This window comes from Erinaceus europaeus, chromosome 8 (genome assembly GCF_950295315.1).
Source record: "Erinaceus europaeus chromosome 8, mEriEur2.1, whole genome shotgun sequence".
NCBI lineage: Eukaryota > Metazoa > Chordata > Mammalia > Eulipotyphla > Erinaceidae > Erinaceus > Erinaceus europaeus.
In genome coordinates, this window is record NC_080169.1 from 33,807,285 (window position 1) to 33,827,364 (window position 20,080).

The following is a 20,080-nucleotide window of genomic DNA, read 5'->3' on the forward strand; positions in this document are numbered from 1 at the left end:
GAAATAAAGGAAGGAAGGAAGGAAGGAAGGAAGGAAGGAAGGAAGGAAGGAAGGAAGGAAGGAAGGAAGGAAGGAAGGGAGAGACAGAGAGAGAGACAGAAGATGAAGGAAGGAAAGAAGGATCTAGTAAACCTTTCACCCAATGCCGTCTTATACTTGAAAAAAACAAAGATCAGTAAGGTTAAATAACCTGACAAATGTACACAGACTATAGCAAGATCATATCGAATGTGAAGCAATACTTTCAGAAGAAACCATTTTGACTAATTCTCTACACTATCAAATGAAATGATACATACATTTGATTTGTTAATTAGTCTAATGCTTTGAAACAAAAAGTAATTTTTGATGTTTTCAAATGACCAGCTTTTGGGGGCCAAGCAGTGACACACCAAGTGGAGTACACACATTACCAGATCAAAATGGCTTCTTTTCTGTCAGAGGAAAGAGTTATCTGTTTACATTACTACAAAGTTTGGGGTCAGATTTTTGTGCTATGTCTTCACTGAAAGTAAGTCGAATCAATAGGTAGTAGAAAATCTGAGCAGAGCAATAATAAAGCAGAAAGGTGGAACAGTAATAAAATTTTATCCCCCAAGACAAAAATCTAGGACAAGATAGGTTTACTAGTGAGTTCTATTAAATTATCAGAGAGAATCAATGTATCTATATTTCTTAAGCTCTTACACATGTTTTTAAAAGAAATCCTCCCAAATACCTTTTATGAGACCAACATAATCTTGATAAAAATGAAACTACAGATCAATATTCACAAAGAACATAGATCAAAATATGCTTAACAAAATCTTGGTCAAGGGGCCAGGCAGTGGCAGATGTCTCTCTGTCTTTCTCCTTATCTGTCTTCCCTTCTCTTCTCAATTTCTCTGTCTCTATCCAACCATAAGTGATTTTTTTTTTCAAAATCTCATTCAATTAAACCTAACAATATGTTAAAATGGTCATACATTATGAATAAGTTAGGATCATTCTGGGAATGTAAGAATGGATCAACATATGCAGATCAATTAATATACCACATCAACAAAATGTAAAGTATGATCAGATAAATAGACACAAGAAAGAAATCTGGCAATATCCAATAAAATATCATGATATAGGCTCTCAACAAAAAGGAGACATAAGGGATGTAGATTAACATAATAACAGCTATATATTTGACTGACCTAAAGCTAACACCATACTCAATAAAGAAAAACTGGAAACTCTCTCAATGAAACAGAAATAAGGCCAGTATATTCGGTCTCACTGTTGTTGTTTTATATAGCACTATAAGTTCTAGCCATAACCAAGACATAAAATAAAAATAAGTAAGAGTAGTCAGAATCAGAAAAAAAATGAGCACACATTATCATGCACAAGATCCAGGTTCAAGCCCCAGCTCTTGCTTCTCACCTACAGACGGAAAGCTAGTCGGCTACTGTCTCTTTCTCTCTGCCTCTCTATCTTCCCTCCATATTTTTTTTTACTTGATTTGATAGGACAGAGAGAAATTGATAGGGGAGAAAAAGAAAAGAGTAATAAGGACAACTACAGACCTGCCTCACCACATTGGTGAAGCATCTTCCCTTCAGGCAGGAAGTGGTTATGTGCGCTCTAAACCTGGTGTGTCACCACCTGGCCCTCTCTTGGCCTCCTTACCCTCCTCAATTTCTCTCTGTCTTAATTAAAAAGAAAAAGAAAAAAAACGGATAATGGCTACTAGGAGGTGTGAATTCGTACTTGTGGCAATAATAATAATTTAATTAAATAATTAACATTGACACATGCCTATCTGCCCAAAGTATTATACGGAGTCAATAAAATCCCTATAAACGTTCCAACGACATATTTAATGAAATAGAATGACAATACTTAAATTATTTGGTAGTGCTAAAGATCCTGATTTACCAAACTAAGCCTAAGAAAAAAGATGAGAGGGTTAGGTTTTCATGCCTGAGGCTCCAAAGTCTAGAGTTCAATCCCCAGTGCCACTATAAGCCAAAGTGTAGTGGTGCTCCAGTCTCTGTCTCCGAGCATTTCTTTCTCATTTAAATAAATAAAATATATTTTTAAAGAAAAAAGATAAAATGGAGGAGTCACATTTACCAATTTGCAATATAACACAAAGCTGTAGTAACCAAAATAGTATAGTATTAGCATAAAGTCGACATACAGATTAAGAGAGTAAAACTGGGGGGTCTGTGGTGGCCCATTGGTTGAGTGCACATGTTACTATGCACAGGTCTCGAAACTTTACATCAGGCTCAACCTGATGCTGTTGACTGGCTACGGAAGAAGGGCAAATGCTAGAAGAAGAAGAACTATGCACAAGGACCCAGGTTTGATCCCTCAGTCCTCTCCTGCAGGAGGAAAGCTTTGCGAGTGGTGAAGCAGGGCTTCTTTCTCCCTCTCTATCTCCCCCTTTCTCTCAATTTCTGACTTTCTCTATCCAATAAATAAAGATGATTTAAAAATTTAACAAAAATAGGTGTGTAAAACTGAGATCCTAGAAATTAACCTTCAATCACTTGGGCAGTTAATCTATAACAAGGTAGCCAGAGCATCCAATGAGGGTGGAATGTCTCTAGAGTAGCTGATGTTAGGAAAATTAGATATCTACTCGGAAAAGAATTAACTTGGATTATCATCTCACAGCATGCATTAAAGGAAATTCAAAATGGTTGAAAAACTGAGATGTTAAACTCATAACCATAAAATTCAGTGAAGAAAAAAAGGTAAAGTAACCCATTATATTGGCTTTAAAAGTGTATTCAGAGAGTTAACCCCAACAATAAAGGATATACCAGCAAAAATAAACAAATGAGATAACATCAAAAGAGCATGCACAGCAAAAGTATCTATCTTTTAAGAAAAAAGACATACCACCAAGTGGAAGAAAATATTCATAAAGCTTGCATCTGACAAAGGGAAAAATCTCAAGATATTTCAAGAACTCATCAAAATTAACAAGAAAATAAATGCCCCATCAAAAATGGGAAAAATATGCTATCCGAAGAGAACAAAGAAAATGCTAATCAGCACCTATTATGAAAAAAATGTAAATCAAAACTACACTAAGCTATTATTACCTCACATCCATGAGACCGGTCTCAATTAGGAAGGTCAGAAACATTTGATGATGTAGATGTAGGGAAAAGTGGTCTCAGATACATGTGGTAGGGATACATATAAGTTCAGTTTCTATGACAAACCATATGAAGATTTCCCAAAAAGTTAAAATCTACAGTATAATCCAGCAAGCCTTTCCCTAGGTGCAAACTAATCCAAACAATCCATGTGCCTAAAGACAGCTGAATGCATAAAGAAGTTATGGTATATTTCATCTTTTTCTTCAAGAAAAGATGAAATCTTGCTTATCTTGCTCTTTTTTGTTTTTGTTTTTGCAACAGTATGGATGGAACTGGAGGTGATTATGCTAAGTGAAATAAACCAGAAAGAGAAAGACAAATACCAGATGATCTCACTCACACGTGGGATTAAAAAGTAAAGCAGCAGGAAATACAAGGTACAACATAAACAAACCCTTATTTTATGTCTGCAGAGTAGGGATTAACATTTATTCTATGTCAATGGATCAGAATGAGGAAAGAACTTAGAGGCAGGTGGGCCAATGCCCCTGTGTTGGTAGAAGGAAATGGCATTTTGGTGGTGGCTGAGGTGTGCTACCTAGATTTTAGGGAGATGCAAAATTGTGCTCCTAAAACAGCTGCCATCTTGCTAAACATTTCCTCAATAGTTTTTTAAGAAGCATATGAGAAAAATATTTTATAGTGTTATATAGGTGTTGATATTTAAAAGTTTTTATTATCTTTATTTATTTATTGGATAGAGGCAGCCAGAAGTTGAGAGGAAAAGGGGAGATAGAGAGGGGGAGAGACAGACAGACACCTGCAGACCTGCTTCACCACTCTCAAAGCTTTCTCCTACAGGTGGGCCTCGAACCCGGGTCCTTCTGCACTGTAACATGTGTGCTCAACCAGGTGCACCACCACCCTGCCCCAGGTGTTGATTTTTAACTTATTAACTAGTCTTCATTTTGTGACTTTATTGGTTGCTATTTTAAATTGAAACATGTTATATTATTAAACATTAAGTCTGCTGACATGGACTTTCAGGTATGTTATTTGTTAATTGAGTGATCTTTTTTCATGGAATCTATGAGTAACTAGGTTCAGGCTAACTAACATTACTCTTTTAAAAATTGTTTTATTGAGGATGGGGTAATGGTTTATAGTACAGTTGTTACACATGATATAGGAGTATGATTTTTCATCTCTCCACAGTAGATATCTGAAAAATATTTTCATTCCCAACTTAAGTCTTTTCCCTCCATCATGCACCAAGACACCAAAGCCTCCCTGCTTCCTGTCTCCCCTTCTCCCCCAGAGTCCTTTGGTACAATACAAAATTCTATTTAAATTTTACTTTGTGTATTCCCTTCCTGTCCTTGTTTCTTAAGATCTGCCTATGACTGAGTCTTTGACATGTTGACTCTCTCAAAAGCCTAGACCGGGTAGAACAGAAGCAACCAGTGGCACAGCCATATACAAGATGCTGGGTATTATACAGCAAACCCTAACAAAGGGACCTTTCAAAGTTAACCCAATTACCAAATAATGTGATAATAACAACAACTATCCATTGTCTTCTTGAACCCTAAAACAGCAGGAACCTCACATTTCCACTACAGAGCCTATATTTTCGCCAGTCCTGAAACCTCAGGGAGGGGCGCACTTTCCTGCATGCTTCTCTCAATTCATATCAAATAATATTGCATCCGCCAATCTCAACCTAATCAACGCAAAGAGTGCCACCCCAGCATGCTTCACTTCAGACTGTGTCCAGAGACTTCAGGTGTGGAATGACAACCCTTCAGCTTCATTACTAGGCCACCAGGTTCCAGATGCCAGCATGATGCCTACCAGACTTCTCTGGACAGACCACCCCACCAATGTGTCCTGGAGCTCAGCCCCCAGAGCCGTACCCTACTAGGGAAAGAGAGAGGTAGACTTGGAGTATGTATTGACCAGTCAATGCCCATGTTCAGCGGGGAAGTAATTACAGAAGCCAGACCTTCCACCTTCTGCAACCCACAATGACCTTGGGTCCATACTCCCAGAGGGATAGAGAATGGGAAAGCTATCAGGGGAGAGGACAGGATATAGAGATCTGGTGGTGGGAACTGTGTGGAGTTGTACCCCTCCTATCCTACAGTTTTGTTAATGTCTCCTTTTTCAAATAAATAAATAAATAAATAAATAGCTTCTGCACAGCAAAAGAAACCAGTACCCAAAGCAAGAGACCTCTCACAGAATGGGAGATCTTTACATGTCATACATCAGATTAGAGTTTAATAACCAAAATATATAAAGGGCTTTCCAAACTCAACAACAAGAAAGCAAATAACCCCATTCAAAAATGGGGAGAAGACATGGACAGAATATTCACCACAAAAGAGATCTAGAAGGCTGAGAAGCACATGAAAAACTGCTCCCAATCTTTGATTGTCAGAGAAATGCAAATAAAGGCAACAATGATATACCACTTCACTCCTGTGAGAATGTCATACATCAGAAAAGTAACAGCAGCAAATGCTGGAGAGGTTGTGAGGTCAAAGGAACCCTCCTGCACTGCTGGTGGGAATGTCAATTGGTCCAACCTCTGTGGAGAACAGTCTGGAGAACTCTCAGAAGGCTAGAAAGGGACCTACCCTATGATCCTGCAATTCATCTCCTGGGAATATATTCTAAGGAACCCAACACATCCATGCAAAAAGATCTGTGTATACATATGTTCTTAGCAGCACAGTTTGTAATAGTCAAAACCTGGAAGCAACCCAGGTGTCCAACAACAGATGAGTGGCTTGAACAAGCTGTAGTATATATACACAATGGAATACTACTCAGCTATAAAAAAAAAAAAGGTAACTTCACCATTTTCAGCAGATCTTACATGAACCTTGAAAAATTCATGTTAAGTGAAATAAGTCAGAAACAGAAGGATGAATATGGGATGATCTCAGGCAGAAAATGAAAAACAAGACCAGAAGAGAAAACACAAGTAGAACCTGAACTGGAATTGACATATTGCAACAAAGTAAAAGGCTCTGGGGAAAATACAGGTCCAAGAAGCATGGCAGAGGACATAGTGGGGGTTGTTTTGTTATATGGAAAACTGAGAAATGTTATGCATGTACAAACTATTGTATTTACTGTTGAATGTAAAGCATTAATTCCCCAATAAAGAAATTTAAAAAAAAAGATCTGCCTATGAGAACTTCACTCATTCATATCAGGCCCACATTTTTGATAGTTTATCCTGGACTTCATGTCGTATTAGTCAGTGCTGTCCTACACCTTGGTGTTTACAGCTTCAAAAATTATATGACTTATGAAAACTTAAAAAAAGAAAACTGACCAGAAACGAATAATAATAGACTTTAAAATGTTAAGAAAAAGTAAAATTAACTGATTTATCTACATTCTTTCCATGAACAAGTATTTATTTATTCAGGTATAAGATTTTTAAAATATCATACTCTCACAGTACATTTCAATGTTATGATTAGCCACTGCTAATTGGAGCATTTGGGCATAATGCCAGTTCCTTTAGGATACAACAGAAATGTGAACATGAAAAAAATGTAACTATAGTGACTCATTTGACCAAAAGAAAGGAGGATTTTAAAAATTTTTTATATTTATTTATTTTACGTTTTGTTCCCCCTTTTTTTATATATATAAAAGAAACACTGAGAAAACCAATGATAAGAGGGGTGCAACTCCACACAATTCCCACCATCAGAACTCCATATGGCATCCTCTCCCTTGACAACTTTCCTATTCTTTTATTTATTTATTTACTTACTTACTTAGTCCCTTTTGTTGCCCTTGTTTTATTGTTGTAGTCATTGTTGGAAAGGACAGAGAGAAATGGAGAGAGGAGGGGAAGACAGGGAGGAGGAGAGAAAGACACCTTTAGACCTGCTTCACTGCCTGTGAAGCGACTCCCCTGCAAGTGGGAAGCCGGGGGTTCAAACAAGGATCCTTACACTGGTCCTTGCGCTTGGTGCCACGTGAGCTTTACCCACTGCGCTACCTCGCGACTCCCAGAAAGAAGGATTTTTATGAGAAAGATATCTACAGGAGATGCAAAGGTGAGACAAAAAGGTTCACATGAGAATCCTTGCTGGTCTGCTTTTTTATGAATTCCATGTGGATTTATGCAAATATGAGTGGTCTGGCATACAAACTTTACTATCAAAAACCTGAAAGATTATACTAAAATTTGTCAACTAATATCAAACTCGGGAGGGGGGAGCCTGTGGCAAACTTAGTAGAGTACAAATTTTATGATGTGTAAGGAATAGCGTTCAAGTCTCAGAACTGCACCTACAGGGAGGAAACTTCATGAACTTTGTAGTGTTATAGTATTATTCCTCTCTCTACCTTGCTTTCCTTCTTTCTATCTGTCTTTCATCCTTTATTAAAAAGAAAAAAAAATGGCTACTGAAAAACAGTGGTAAAATTTGGCAGGCACCAAACCCCAGAAATAGTCTGGTTGGTTATATATCCAACTATCCAAACTACATATATAGTTTGTTTATTTTTGCTGAAGGAAATCTTTATGAGCAGTGAAGCAGTACTGCAGGTGTCTCTCTTCCTCACTTCTTTCCCCTTACCTCTCATTTTCTCTCAGTACAATAAATTAATGAACTAAATATGAAATACTAATATAAAGAAACTAATCTACAGAAATAAATACACAGAATAGATTACTTTGAATTTCCAAAAATCAGTTGTTTTACTTTTTAAGATATTTTTAAAGATATGTTATGACTTGATACAAACATGTAAAAATTATATAACAAATACATCTAAAAGCCTGATATTGGATAATGTATAAACAAATGATAATGAACAATTTGCATATGACAATGAAAGTAATTATAAGATAGTATTTATTAAGTCAAATTCTTTTTTAAATTTTTTATTATATTTATTTATTTATTGGATAGAGACAGCCAGTTGAGAGGAAGGGGAGACAGAGAGGTAAAGAGACAGAGAGACACCTGCAGCACTGCTTCACCACTTGCAAAGCCTTTCCCCTGCAGGTGGGGGCCAGGGACTTGAACCCAGGTCCATGAGCATTGCAATTTGTGTTCTCAAACAGGTGTGCCACCTCCCGGCCCCTAAGATAGTCTTTATTAAATTTTTCAAAGGATACTAAATTTCATATAGTCTCAGTGTATAATTTTTTCTAACATAACTATTATTATGTACTGTATAATTATTTTATCCATTTAATTTATTTTTAAACTGATATATTTGAATACTTGATTGATCTGAAAATTGCAACAGAATGAAAGAGTAACATGTCAAATTATGAGTCTGTAAAAACAGTGAACATATCTATCTTATGGAATCACAGATTTCTATAGCTTAGAACATATGTGGAATATACTATAAAATCCAGGAAAAATATTTTGGATAAGTAAATGTTAAAATAATGAGGGAAAAAACAGAAGGTATTTTTTTTTAAATTATCTAAATTGAATATAGAATGCTAGTGAATCTTAGGCAATGGTGATCATTTATAGTAACTAAAACAACTACTCATTCTGAGATATTTTGCAAGTTTAACAGTGAGAGCCTTTGGAGTTAATATTAAATTTTGTTTTAAACCTTTGAAAGCCTAAGAAATATTTTTTCTCACTGAAAGAAGGCCCTTATCAGGAATCTGTGGCAATGAGTCTTAAGAAACAGTGACAAAATACAAGTATTTAAAAATATTGAAATTTCTACCATAAAAATATCTGCCAGAGAGATAGCAAACAGCCATGCATGGGATTTTCATGAGAGAGTTTCCAATTTAAATCCAAGAACTATCTGTTATCCTACCTGTTTTGATAAAAATACATGATACATACATCCATACATACACATATGAAACAATCATTTCAATAAAGAAAAGTGACTTTTCTTGGTGAGGAGAGAGTTCATTTAAATCCACTTGGTGCTTCGAGGAAAAATTGACATCTATCTTAGTTCAAACTGTATTTTATAATAAGAATTAATAACTGGTTGGTACTTAACATGTTGTAGTGAATACTGTCTAGAAATGAACTCATATTATGCAGCTGTTCAATTCATTAACAGTGAGTGAGTCCCTACAGTGTGTGTCCAGCCAAGAGTCAAGTCATACATGTTTCATGCTATCAGTATGAATGACAGTTCATCAAACATGATGTTTGTACTATAGGGTTAACATTTTTCTGCTACTACCCAAATGAATACTGTCCACTTCACATGACTTATTTAAGTAAGTAAAAGAGTGTGGCCAATTCAAGGATTACCTCGCATTTATTTAGCAGCCCAGTTTCTTGCAGCCGTGACCATATGCTCTGTATTCGTCCAGCATGCTCAGGGTGGGTGGTGGAATTGCCACAAATGCACTGGTGTTTCAACATCAGAGGATCGTAGGCAATTCCTTCAGAACAAAGAAAACATAGCAAGAGGCTGAGTAGTGTTACAAATTAGAAGGAATTATTGATGGCTCCGAATAAGGTATTAATTTTTTATTATTTTTTTATTTATAAAAGGAAACACTGACAAAACCATAGGATAAGAGAGGTACAGAACCACACAAATCTCACCACCAGAACTCTGTATCCCCTCCCCTCCCCCCTGATAACTTTCCTATTCTTTAACCCTCTGGGAGTATGGAGCCAGGGTCATTGTAGGATGCAGAAAGTGGAAGGCCTGGCTTCTGTAGTTGCTTCCCCACTGAACATGGGAGTTAATAGGTTGACCCATACTCCCACCCTGTCTCTCTCATTCCCTAATGGGGCAGGGTTCTGGGAAAGTGGGGCTCCAGGACACACTGGTGGGGCTATCTGTCCAGGGAGTCTGGTTGGCATCATCCTAGCATCTGGAACCTGGTGGCTGAAAAGAGAGTTAACATATAAAGCCAAACAAGTTCTTGACTAATCATGAACCTAAAGGCTGGAGTAGTGCAAATGAAGAGTTGGGTGGTCTCCGTTCTGTAGTTAGCTAGTAGGCATATTTTAGTTATATTCCAAAGGGCCCGTGAGTATACTAGTTTTATTTTTTTTTCCCTGAGCCTGAAATCTGATATGCAGGTGGATCCAAGTTATTGTCTGGGAGATGATGTCATGGCTGGAAAAAGGACCAGAAAGCTGGATCAAGGAAAAAGAGTAACTCCCAAATATGGGAAAGGTATATAAATATTGTTGACTGTAAACCCCATCGATTTGATCTGATCTGATCTGGGGCCCATATTCAGCTTAGGAGCCTATGTGACCTCTGCATCCCTGTAGATCTAAGCTCACATTCTGTGGTCATGAGTAGGAACATTCCAAACTTCTTCAATATCAGGACCCATCTTTCTCAGGTTTACCATAGAGTATGTTGCCCAGCCTCCCTTCAGAGGATGGAACATTCTCTACCTTTGTAGATCCAAGTTGAAGGCAAGGTCCTATGGGGGCCCACAAAGGGGTCTGTTGTGTTGTTTCTGATAGAGATTTTTAAATTAATATTAAAATATAAAAATAACACATAACTCCCAGGAACACGTAAAGATCGAGATAGTCCTATGAATCTTACTGCAAAAATAAGTCAACTCATTGGCTAATCAGTACTCAGGTCCTAGCTTAGTACTTCCATAGACATACTAAGATGGTGATATTTTCAAAAACTCTATATGAAATACACTGTAATTTTACCAGTATTTCAATTCTTAACAAAGTAATTTGTAGGCAGCTCAATTTAGTAGAGGTTTAAATTTTTCATTGATATCACCTAACAAGACTCTTTCAATTGTGAATTTATTTAATGAAAAACTATACCTGGATCAGGATGATGTGTGTTCGATAAACTCGAAGATACTTTCTACTGTTTACTCCAGTTTGCAATTTCTTGAAAGTTATGCAAAGTTATTTCTTTACATATTTATGTTTTTCTCATAACCTGTTTCATTATGTAAGCAGTAATGATATTTCAAAACTTAAAATGCTCTGGAATATTTGAATTTTTAAAATAAACTAGTAAGTCAATTACAATACTCTAAGTAGAGATCACAGAGAACTTGATAAAATCTATTTTTATTGAAAAATAATTAAACTTTATGTTTAAATTGTTATGAGTTAACATAGTTCATGTTTCAATTAGACCTGTAACAGTAAAAGTTTTATAAAAAATTTAAAATAAACTATTATGAATACAGCAATAGGATTTTTAAAGCAACAAATTAGGTAACAATTACATCTAGTTAACTTTGAAAAATTTTCCACCCTTAATTATTTTATGGGAGCAATATTTACATAATTTCATGACATTATAAATTATCTAACCAATTTACTCTCTTTTGATAAATAGCCACTAAAATGCATTCTCCAGAATGTGATATGAGGGCAATAGAATCTATGACAAGAAATTAAAGGGCATGGGGATACAAAATTTTACTGGTGTGTGACTATACACTACAATCTTCTAATCTTGTAACCTACTATTCACAGAAAATGAAGAAATAAAAAGCAACCAGGGAATCTTGGACATAACACCTGGCTTTGTGTGTGTATAATGAATTGCTTTATGTTCTCTCTCTCTCTCTCTCTCTCTCTCTCTCTCTCTCTCTCCTACCCTCCCTCCCCCTCTCATTAAAACAAATCAAAATTTTATTTTAACTTTCAAAATAAATTGAAAACCCTGGAACCCACATGGGCGTAGACCTTTAAAAAATCCCTCTTTCCACCGTTGCTGTTTATATCCATCAGAAACAGCATCATGGACCCTCCAGTGAGCCTTTATAAAACTTTGCCTTCAAAGTGGAACAGCAATAGTAGGGACTGCCCCACTCTCCAAAGGGAGGTTGTATCAACATACTCTGCCACTCAAGGAAGATAGGTCCTACTATTAGTGCAGCTTAGAATATTCCTAGCTATGACTACGGAATGCAAGCTCAGACCACAAGGGATGCAGAGATTATACACGTTCCTGTGCCCCAGATCAGATAGATGGGGTTTACAGTTAATGGTATTTATATATTTCCTCCATATTTAGGAGTTACTCTCTGCCCAGATCCAACATTTTAGTCCTATTTACAACTTTGATACCATACCTTTAGCCCACTTGCCTGTTAGCTGTCAGGGTCAGGCAAAATTCAGTAAAGTTATTGGGCCCTTTGGAATATACCTAAAATAGACTTCCTAGCTTTTTCCAAAATGGATACCACAATTTTCATCTGCTTTATTCTTTCATTTGGTTTCCTGATTACTTAACAGTTTGTTGTGTTTTATATCTTAATGCATTTTCAGCCACTAAGTTTCAGATGCTACCATAACACCAACGTGACTTCCCTGGGAAGATTACCTCCTGGAAATTCACCTCTCCAGAGTCCTGCTCTGCCTCCAGAGCCTTTCCCACTAGAGAAAGATAAAAATAAGCTGAGAGGGAGTCAGGCTGTAGTGCAGTGGGTTAAGCGCAGGTGGCGCAAAGCACAAGGACCGGCATAAGGATCCTGGTTCGAACCCCGGCTCCCCACTTGCAGGGGAGTCGCTTCACAGGCGGTGAAGCAGGTCTGCAGGTGTCTATCTTTCTCTCCTCCTCTCTGTCTTCCCCTCCCCTCTCCATTTCTCTCTGTCCTATCCAACAATGACAACAACAATAATAATCACAACAATAAAACAAGGGCAACAAAAGGGAATAAATAAATAAAATAAATATTTAAAAAAAATAAGCTGAGAGAAACATTGACTTTCCAATGCCCATGCCCAGCATAGGAGCAATTACAGTAACCAGGTCTTCCACCTTATGTACCCCATAGTGACCCTGGGTCCATACTCCCAGAAGGATAAAGACACCTACCTTGACTACCATATTCCAGTAAAAAAAAAAAAAAAAAGAAATCCACTTTACTATGTCGAACCTGACTAGCTCTAGGACACACAGTATTCATTATCACTATGACAGCTGCAGGATCAAATGCTTTTCTCTTTTTTTTTGACCATTGTAGTCATATTTCCATCCAGGTTTTTCTTGGTTTATTCAAGGAAATTGACTAGTGACTTACTCTTTAAGTTGTTTAAAAAAAAAAAAAGAAAGAAAGTCAATTTCCTTGAAATAAGCCAAGAAAACCTGGATGGAGATATGACTAGGATGGTCAAGAAAAGCAGGTAACCTTACAGGATGAATTTAACTGAATACTTAAAACTCTTTTCCATACTTCATAGTAGAATGACTATTGAGTATATGAAGTGATATAACATTTTTTTAAAAACTGTATGAGATTATCTGGTATTTGTTCTTCTTTTTTTGGTTTATCTCACTTAATATTCTTTTAAGTTCCACCCAACATGAGGCAAAGGAAGACATAATAATTTTTACATTGAGTAGTATTCCACTGAGCATATATACCACAACACTTGTAGTCACTCATCTGTCTTTGGAAATCTGGACTGTTTCCAAGTTTGGGTAAAAATATGAAATGCTTCATCTTGGCAGTATCTATGCTAATCTCTCTATCATCCCAATTCTAATATGTCTGCTGCCAGATAGAACACACAAACCATTATTTTCAAACATACTCTCTATGAAAACTTTAAGAATTCAACTTCAAAAATTGAGATCATTAGAAATATAAAAATGTCTGCAAGTTACAGAGGGATTTTTTTTCCAACTCCCTCACTTTACTAAGGAAATATTGATTTATAGAGTTTTTGTTGTCACAAAAGTCTTCATTTCCACATTTCCCCAAGATACGTGTTAGTACACTTCACCCTCAACCAAACTGTCATCAAATTCCACTTTAAGTACAAGCAGAATTTTATTTGGATAAAGATATAAATTTATATTTGGATAAAGCCTATATGGCCCCATCTTAGAACTTAATCCAACACATGCAAAGATAGGGTTTCCTTTTTCTGTCTACTTCTTCTTCTCTGCCTCTCTCACACTAAAATAAATAAATAAATAAATAAATAAATAAATAAATAAATAAATAAAAGACTTTGTGGAGTGGTAGAATCATGCAAATGAGTCCCAGTGAAACCTCTGGTGGTGAAAAAGGTGAAAATGTGTGAGGGAGCAGTGTGAAAATTCTATCTTCCATTTCTTTTATAATTTAAAAATACCTAAATGATAATAACCATATGCATTTTTTAGTGCCAACAATAATGAAGATATTATTAGTAGATTTATACATTAAATACTTTGGAGCATGTGTACTCTACATGCTACATCATGGACAGCCCCTAAATACTTTGTGATTAAAACCATTGAGTCTGTTTTAAGAACTTAATGTTAGGATAATACACATTTAAGATCAAATGAGACAATAAATAGATTACCTCTTCTCCAATACAAACCTTGAAATCATGTAGTCACTATCCAACTGGAACAACAGTTACAAAACTATTTTTCTGTTCATTGCCTCTAATTTTGAACTACTATATTCTAAGTGTTTGCTATTAAATGTGCATATGTTTAGTGTTTGTTGAACTAAACTTTTCTAAATGTTTAGGTGAAAAACCCTGTATTTTTTTTCTTTAAATATAAAGTTATAGAATTCCATATTTGGACAAGAAATGTTTCTCATCATATCTATTAAATATGAAAAGAATTTCGTTGTCCAGGAAGTGACACAGTGGGTAAAACATGGTACTCTCAAGCATGAGGTCCTAAATTCAATCCCCAGCAGCACATATACCAGACGAATGTCTGGTTCCCTCTATCTCTCTTTCTCCTCCTATCCCTCTCATTAATAAATAAATAAATACAAATATTAAAAAATCTGAAAAGAATATCAAGTTCATGTCTATTTGTGTTGGGCATATAATATCTGATACATACTATGATGCTAACATTATGATAAATGAATGAAATATCTGAAATGACTCAGTCTTAAGATTGAATGATAAGAACATGCTTATACCATTCTTGCAACCCACTCCACCTGGATTTTTTTTAAGACCTAAAAACTGGCCATTATCACTTTGTTCTCAAACTTATAGACTCACTCTAATATTCAGAGGTCTTACTTAATTTGTATTGAAGACCATATCCTGTGAAAAAAAACAGAGCATGTTAAGAAAAGAGCTCCTTGGGACCAGGTGGTGGTGCACCTGGTTGAGTGCACATGATACAATGCACAAAGACCCAGGTTCAAGCTCCGGATCTCCACCTGCAGTTGGGAAGCTTTGCAAGTGTTGTTGTATCTCTTTATAAATCTTTGCAAGCAGTGCTGTATCTCTTTGTCTCTCTCCCTCTCTATCACCACCTGCCCCCTCTCAATTTCTGGCTGTCTCTAACCAATAAGTAAATAAAGGTAATTAAAAAATAAAAGTAAAAGAAGTAACCTCAAGATACCGAAATTCTTTAAAAAAAAAAAAAAAAAGCTCCTCTTAACCAAGAAAAGAAACTATCAACAGGATTATAAGCAGAATGCACCACACATGGGGACAGCAACACAAAACATTCCCCTTAAGTTCATTTTAACTGGAAAAAAATCTTTTGATTAAATTGATTTTAAGATATAATGATTGTTATCCTGTGTACTCTGAAAGCATAGAGCTAAATAAGTCACTTTCAGGGAAAAAAATGAATTTTTGAGGCAAATGCTCTATCTACAAAAAGTATTCCACTACATTAAATATCTGGCTTAGAGCAAAAACTCTGAAGATCAAGTACAGAATCAGGCATGACTGATCCAAGTGGCTTCTGCTGACACTGGGCATCAGTCCTGGTTGTCTGGGAGACCAAAGCAGTTCTGCTCTGAGAAGGCTCAGAGGCAATGGCTAATGTGGTGAAAGAAATATATCCAAATATACACAGCCTGTAGCTCCTAGTATGGAATGTTGGCTTGTGGTATAACACATTATAAAAAATAGTTCCTAGGCACACTTATTAAAGATGTCTGTCAAAGTTAAATAACTTGGCCATTTCATTCATTGATCTTTAAATAAATATGACATCAAGGCTTGGTAATGTAATTTCAAAAAAAAAGTATTTTAACTTTTCTAAGCACAAGTTCATGGAAGTCACAAAAACAAACACCAAATTCTAAAATTTATCGAAAATAAATTAGATAACCAGTGATAATCTTTGAAGCAAAGACATATATATGAATTAATTCTCTCTTTGCTTCATGTAAATGATGAATCTTTTACATGTACAGTATCTTTAATTTGATCAGTTACCATTTAAAAGCATGAAACAAGAAAAGGCTTCAGCAGATAGAGAGGAGTACGGAATATTTATCTATACATACATTTACAGCATAGTTCCTTTGTATAAAAAGGAATTCAGTGTGTGTGTGTGTGTTGTGTGTCTGTGTGTGTCTGTGTGTGTGTGTGTGTGTGTTCATCCAAACTGACCTTCCTCTGGCCTTGGAATTATCTGGTTTGTTTTCCTATGTATCAAAGTTCTAAAATTCCAAGCACTGCTTTACCAAAGGAAGAAGCTATTGAAATATCATATACCCGGAGGTGCCAAACTAAAATGGAAGTACAATCAACACATACAGAATTAAGTAAGTTTTCTATTGGCACCATTGTCTTCTATGACTCATTTTGTCTGAGAGTGATAATAAAAGACTGAAAGAAAACAAGAACAACATGGAAAAGACCCTCTAGAGTTAAATAAAACTGAGATCCATAAATTTCATAGTGCTCAGGCCTAGGCAAAGATAAGAGGTTGAGAAACAATGCTAAATAATATTTCAGCAATCTTTGCTTCCATGCACCTGTTGATGTATTTTCCAGGCCCTTGAATGATAACAATTTATGGGGCTATTAATACTAAGCCCAAGATTTATCAGATGTGGTGCTTGTCTTGTGGCCAGCATAACCTCATAAAATTTTGGTTGTACTGAGTTGAAAATGGAGTATTCTGCTACTGGAGTTATGCAGAGCATTTAAATCGGTTAATCCTAGAAGAACAGGATATTTAGCTCGCCTATTAGAGTGAGTCTTTAGGGAATCCTACCAGTTGCAGAGTTGGGATGAAGGGGGTGTTCCATTTCTGGATGAGGTAGAATGGAGGCAGCAGGGGAGGAATGAGTTCTGGAGACAAGACGATGTTTCTCTAATCCATCCATGCCAACCACGGTCAGCTGAGGCTGGCACACAGAGAGTGCACGTGTATGTTGGGGCTCCAGGAAGGGCTGTTGCCAAGGAAAAAAAAAAGCATAGTAGAAAGAAACGTGAGACAAGCACTGAAGGAGACACTCAGAGTGACATGTCAACAAATTAAGTTCATCAGGTCAGAAACATAATAAACGGTGTGATGGAAAAAGAAAAAAAAAATAGAGAAGGAGAGAGAAAAAACAAGATCTAGTCAATAAATCCATTCAACAGATGTTTTCACACTGACGGCCAGGAACTGTCTGCCTGGCTAAGAAGGAGGTGATGGCAGGAGTCCTGTCAGTTTGAAATGATTGAAAGAAACAGACCTTTAACCTCAAGAAGAACGTTAGCTTAGTCTGATTTCCTATCTCCATACCAACATTTTGAATACAGCCTCAGAATTAAGCACAAAGTAGAAACAATTTAGATGTTTTCAGACTTCCAGAATGGTCAATTCTAAAGATTGTGTCTTAAATTTATTTCAGTAATATTGTAAATAACATTAATGGAAACCACTAAAAACTGACAATTAAGTAATTATGATATCTATTGGTCTTCACATGCAGGGACAGAACAAGGAATTGGGGGTAGTTGTATAATCTCAATTTTATAAAATATGTGTTTCTTTTATATATTACTAAATATACTGTCAATGATTTGTCAACATTATCATCCTTTATACTTTTCAAGTTATTAAATTAAAGAACCAGATTTTGGAAACTTATTAAAGATTTAGTCTATTCCTGTCTCTTCAAAAAAAAAAGAAAGAAATTTAAAATTTTTTCTAATACACAGAAAGGCAACTAATTTAATGATAAATATTACACAATGAATAGTTCCTCACTTTCCAACAGAAGGAATATATAATGTGATACTTTTTTTGTATTTTTGTATTTTATTTATTCCCTTTTGTTGACCTTTTCTTTGTTGTAGCTATTATTATCGTTATTGATGTAGTTGTTGGATAGGACAGAGAGAAATGGAGAGAAGAGGGGAAGACAGTCATTGATGCAAACATCACCTTTCCTTGGTCAGGTCTTGCATTTACATTGTCACAAGGCTGGGTGCTCTCATAGGACCCAAAATATGCCATAATAAATCACTTTCATATTTCAGTTAGGAAACGTTTGCCACACACTTGGGTAATGAGCATTTATTTTGATGACTAGGATGACTTGGCTAAGATCTAGTTTTTATTTTAATGATTTTAACACTCTGTTTTGAAGATTTTAATTAACTTTATTGGTACGTAATTTTATGTTTCTTTTCCGTTTCATTTGAGGGTTAACTCTTTACAGTAAAGTTGTTTGCACGTTTAAAGAGCCTCACTCTTGTTATTGAGGAACTTCATATTCAACAGTGAGGATATAGTAGTAAAACTGACTCTCTTTTCATGGATCATATAATCAGAGAAGATAAAATTTATAATTATAACTTTGACAGTTTCTATTGAAGAATGGCTGTTTTCTATCATGTGGTCTAAAGTACATGAGTAAATACAGACCTGTTTATTTGTAACAGGATCCCCTCTGTCTCTTCCAACTGTACTCTCTTTAACCCTCAGCTAAACAAATGCAGAAGTCTTCAGATTATTTTCCCTTCATTAGATCAACTTACCCTGTTCCTTCCAGTAAGCTTGGTACATGATGATGGAAAGGCTGGAGTTGAGAGTGTTTTGCAGACACCTATCATGGTGAGTTGGAAAATTGTTTCCCATGTGCCAATATACTATACACCATTAACACCCCAATTAAAAAGAATTCTCTTCTAGAAAAATAATCAACACAAAAACTTTCAATGCAAGGAACCAAATTTTGAAGAATCTACTCAATATCATATTTCCTTTAAGTGAAGTCATTCTGTATTCTCAACCTCAGCTCATTTGTTTCTTTTATAGGCTCAGCCAAGGTCCCACTTATTGGATAACAAACATCATCCCTTAAGAGTTCAAGATAGTAGCCCAAGAGGTAAGTAGATAAAGTACTAGGTTCTCCAGCATAAGGTTCTCAATTCAATCCACAGCTTTACATGTACCAGAGGGATACTCATGTTCTCTCTCCTTCCTTTCTGTCTATCATATATATACCAGTAAGACAGAAAGGATATTATAAACAACAACTAAACAATGAAAAGGTCAAGGAATGGCTAATGAAAAAATATAGGCATGGGAAGACCAGACAAAACAATTACTAAAGAATAATAATCTGAAACTACTTCATGTTGAAGCCAAGAAACGAGTGATTATGATTGCCTTGAGAATGTTTTTTTTTTTACTGTGTCTTTCCATTTTTATTTGTGTATTTACAAGGGTGTGAATTATCAGCATCCCAGGGCTTTCAGGTTTTTTTAAAAAAGTATAGGGACCTTGAATAGGCTGTTAGCAAATGTTGTCTCCTGATATGGGGTTCCTTCATTTGTCTGGAATATTCCTCTAGAATGAGAAAGTTGGAAGCAGTAGGCTGGCTGCTCACCTTCTTGAGAAAGACCTCAGTTTCTCCCCCTTGCTTAGGGGAGGGAACAATACCTATCTGTCTCTACTAAGGGTAAAGCAAGGTAGTGGGAATCAAGACTTCATCAAATCCTCTGAGCTCCTGGACTGGAAAGCATCTGATGCTCTAAAGTACAATTAGCACTTTCCTCTTTCTTTCTTTTCCTTTTTGGCAGAAAGTTTCAAAAAGTTACTTTAAAATGTTCTGTTAAATTGATTTTCAGGATGGTGAATGCCAGATATTGACAGCTATGGGAAGAAAGCCATCTCCCAAGTATGCATTTGAGGAGTAGCAGTGAGGCAAGGCTGTCCCACAGCCCCCACCTAAAGAGGCCTCTGCAGACATGATGTGACATTCCTGCACTCTGCTCTGGAGGCAGGCAATTCCTGGCCTCATTTTCATGACTACCACTACTTAGGCTCTTTTTTGC

General features: G+C 36.1%; 1 protein-coding gene across 6 annotated transcripts in view; it reads right to left on the reverse strand.

The window, feature by feature from the left end:
* HDAC9 (histone deacetylase 9) overlaps positions 1-20,080 on the reverse strand; it is a 1,141,821-nt gene that overhangs the window by 340,119 nt on the left and 781,622 nt on the right. For all 6 annotated transcript variants that reach the window (XM_060196121.1, XM_060196126.1, XM_060196123.1 and 3 more), the window contains 2 exons: positions 17,022-17,199; positions 9,377-9,510 (listed from right to left, as the gene is read on the reverse strand). In XM_060196121.1, coding sequence (XP_060052104.1) covers positions 9,377-9,510; positions 17,022-17,199 — 312 coding nt within the window. The remainder of the gene's footprint in view (positions 1-9,376; positions 9,511-17,021; positions 17,200-20,080) is intronic.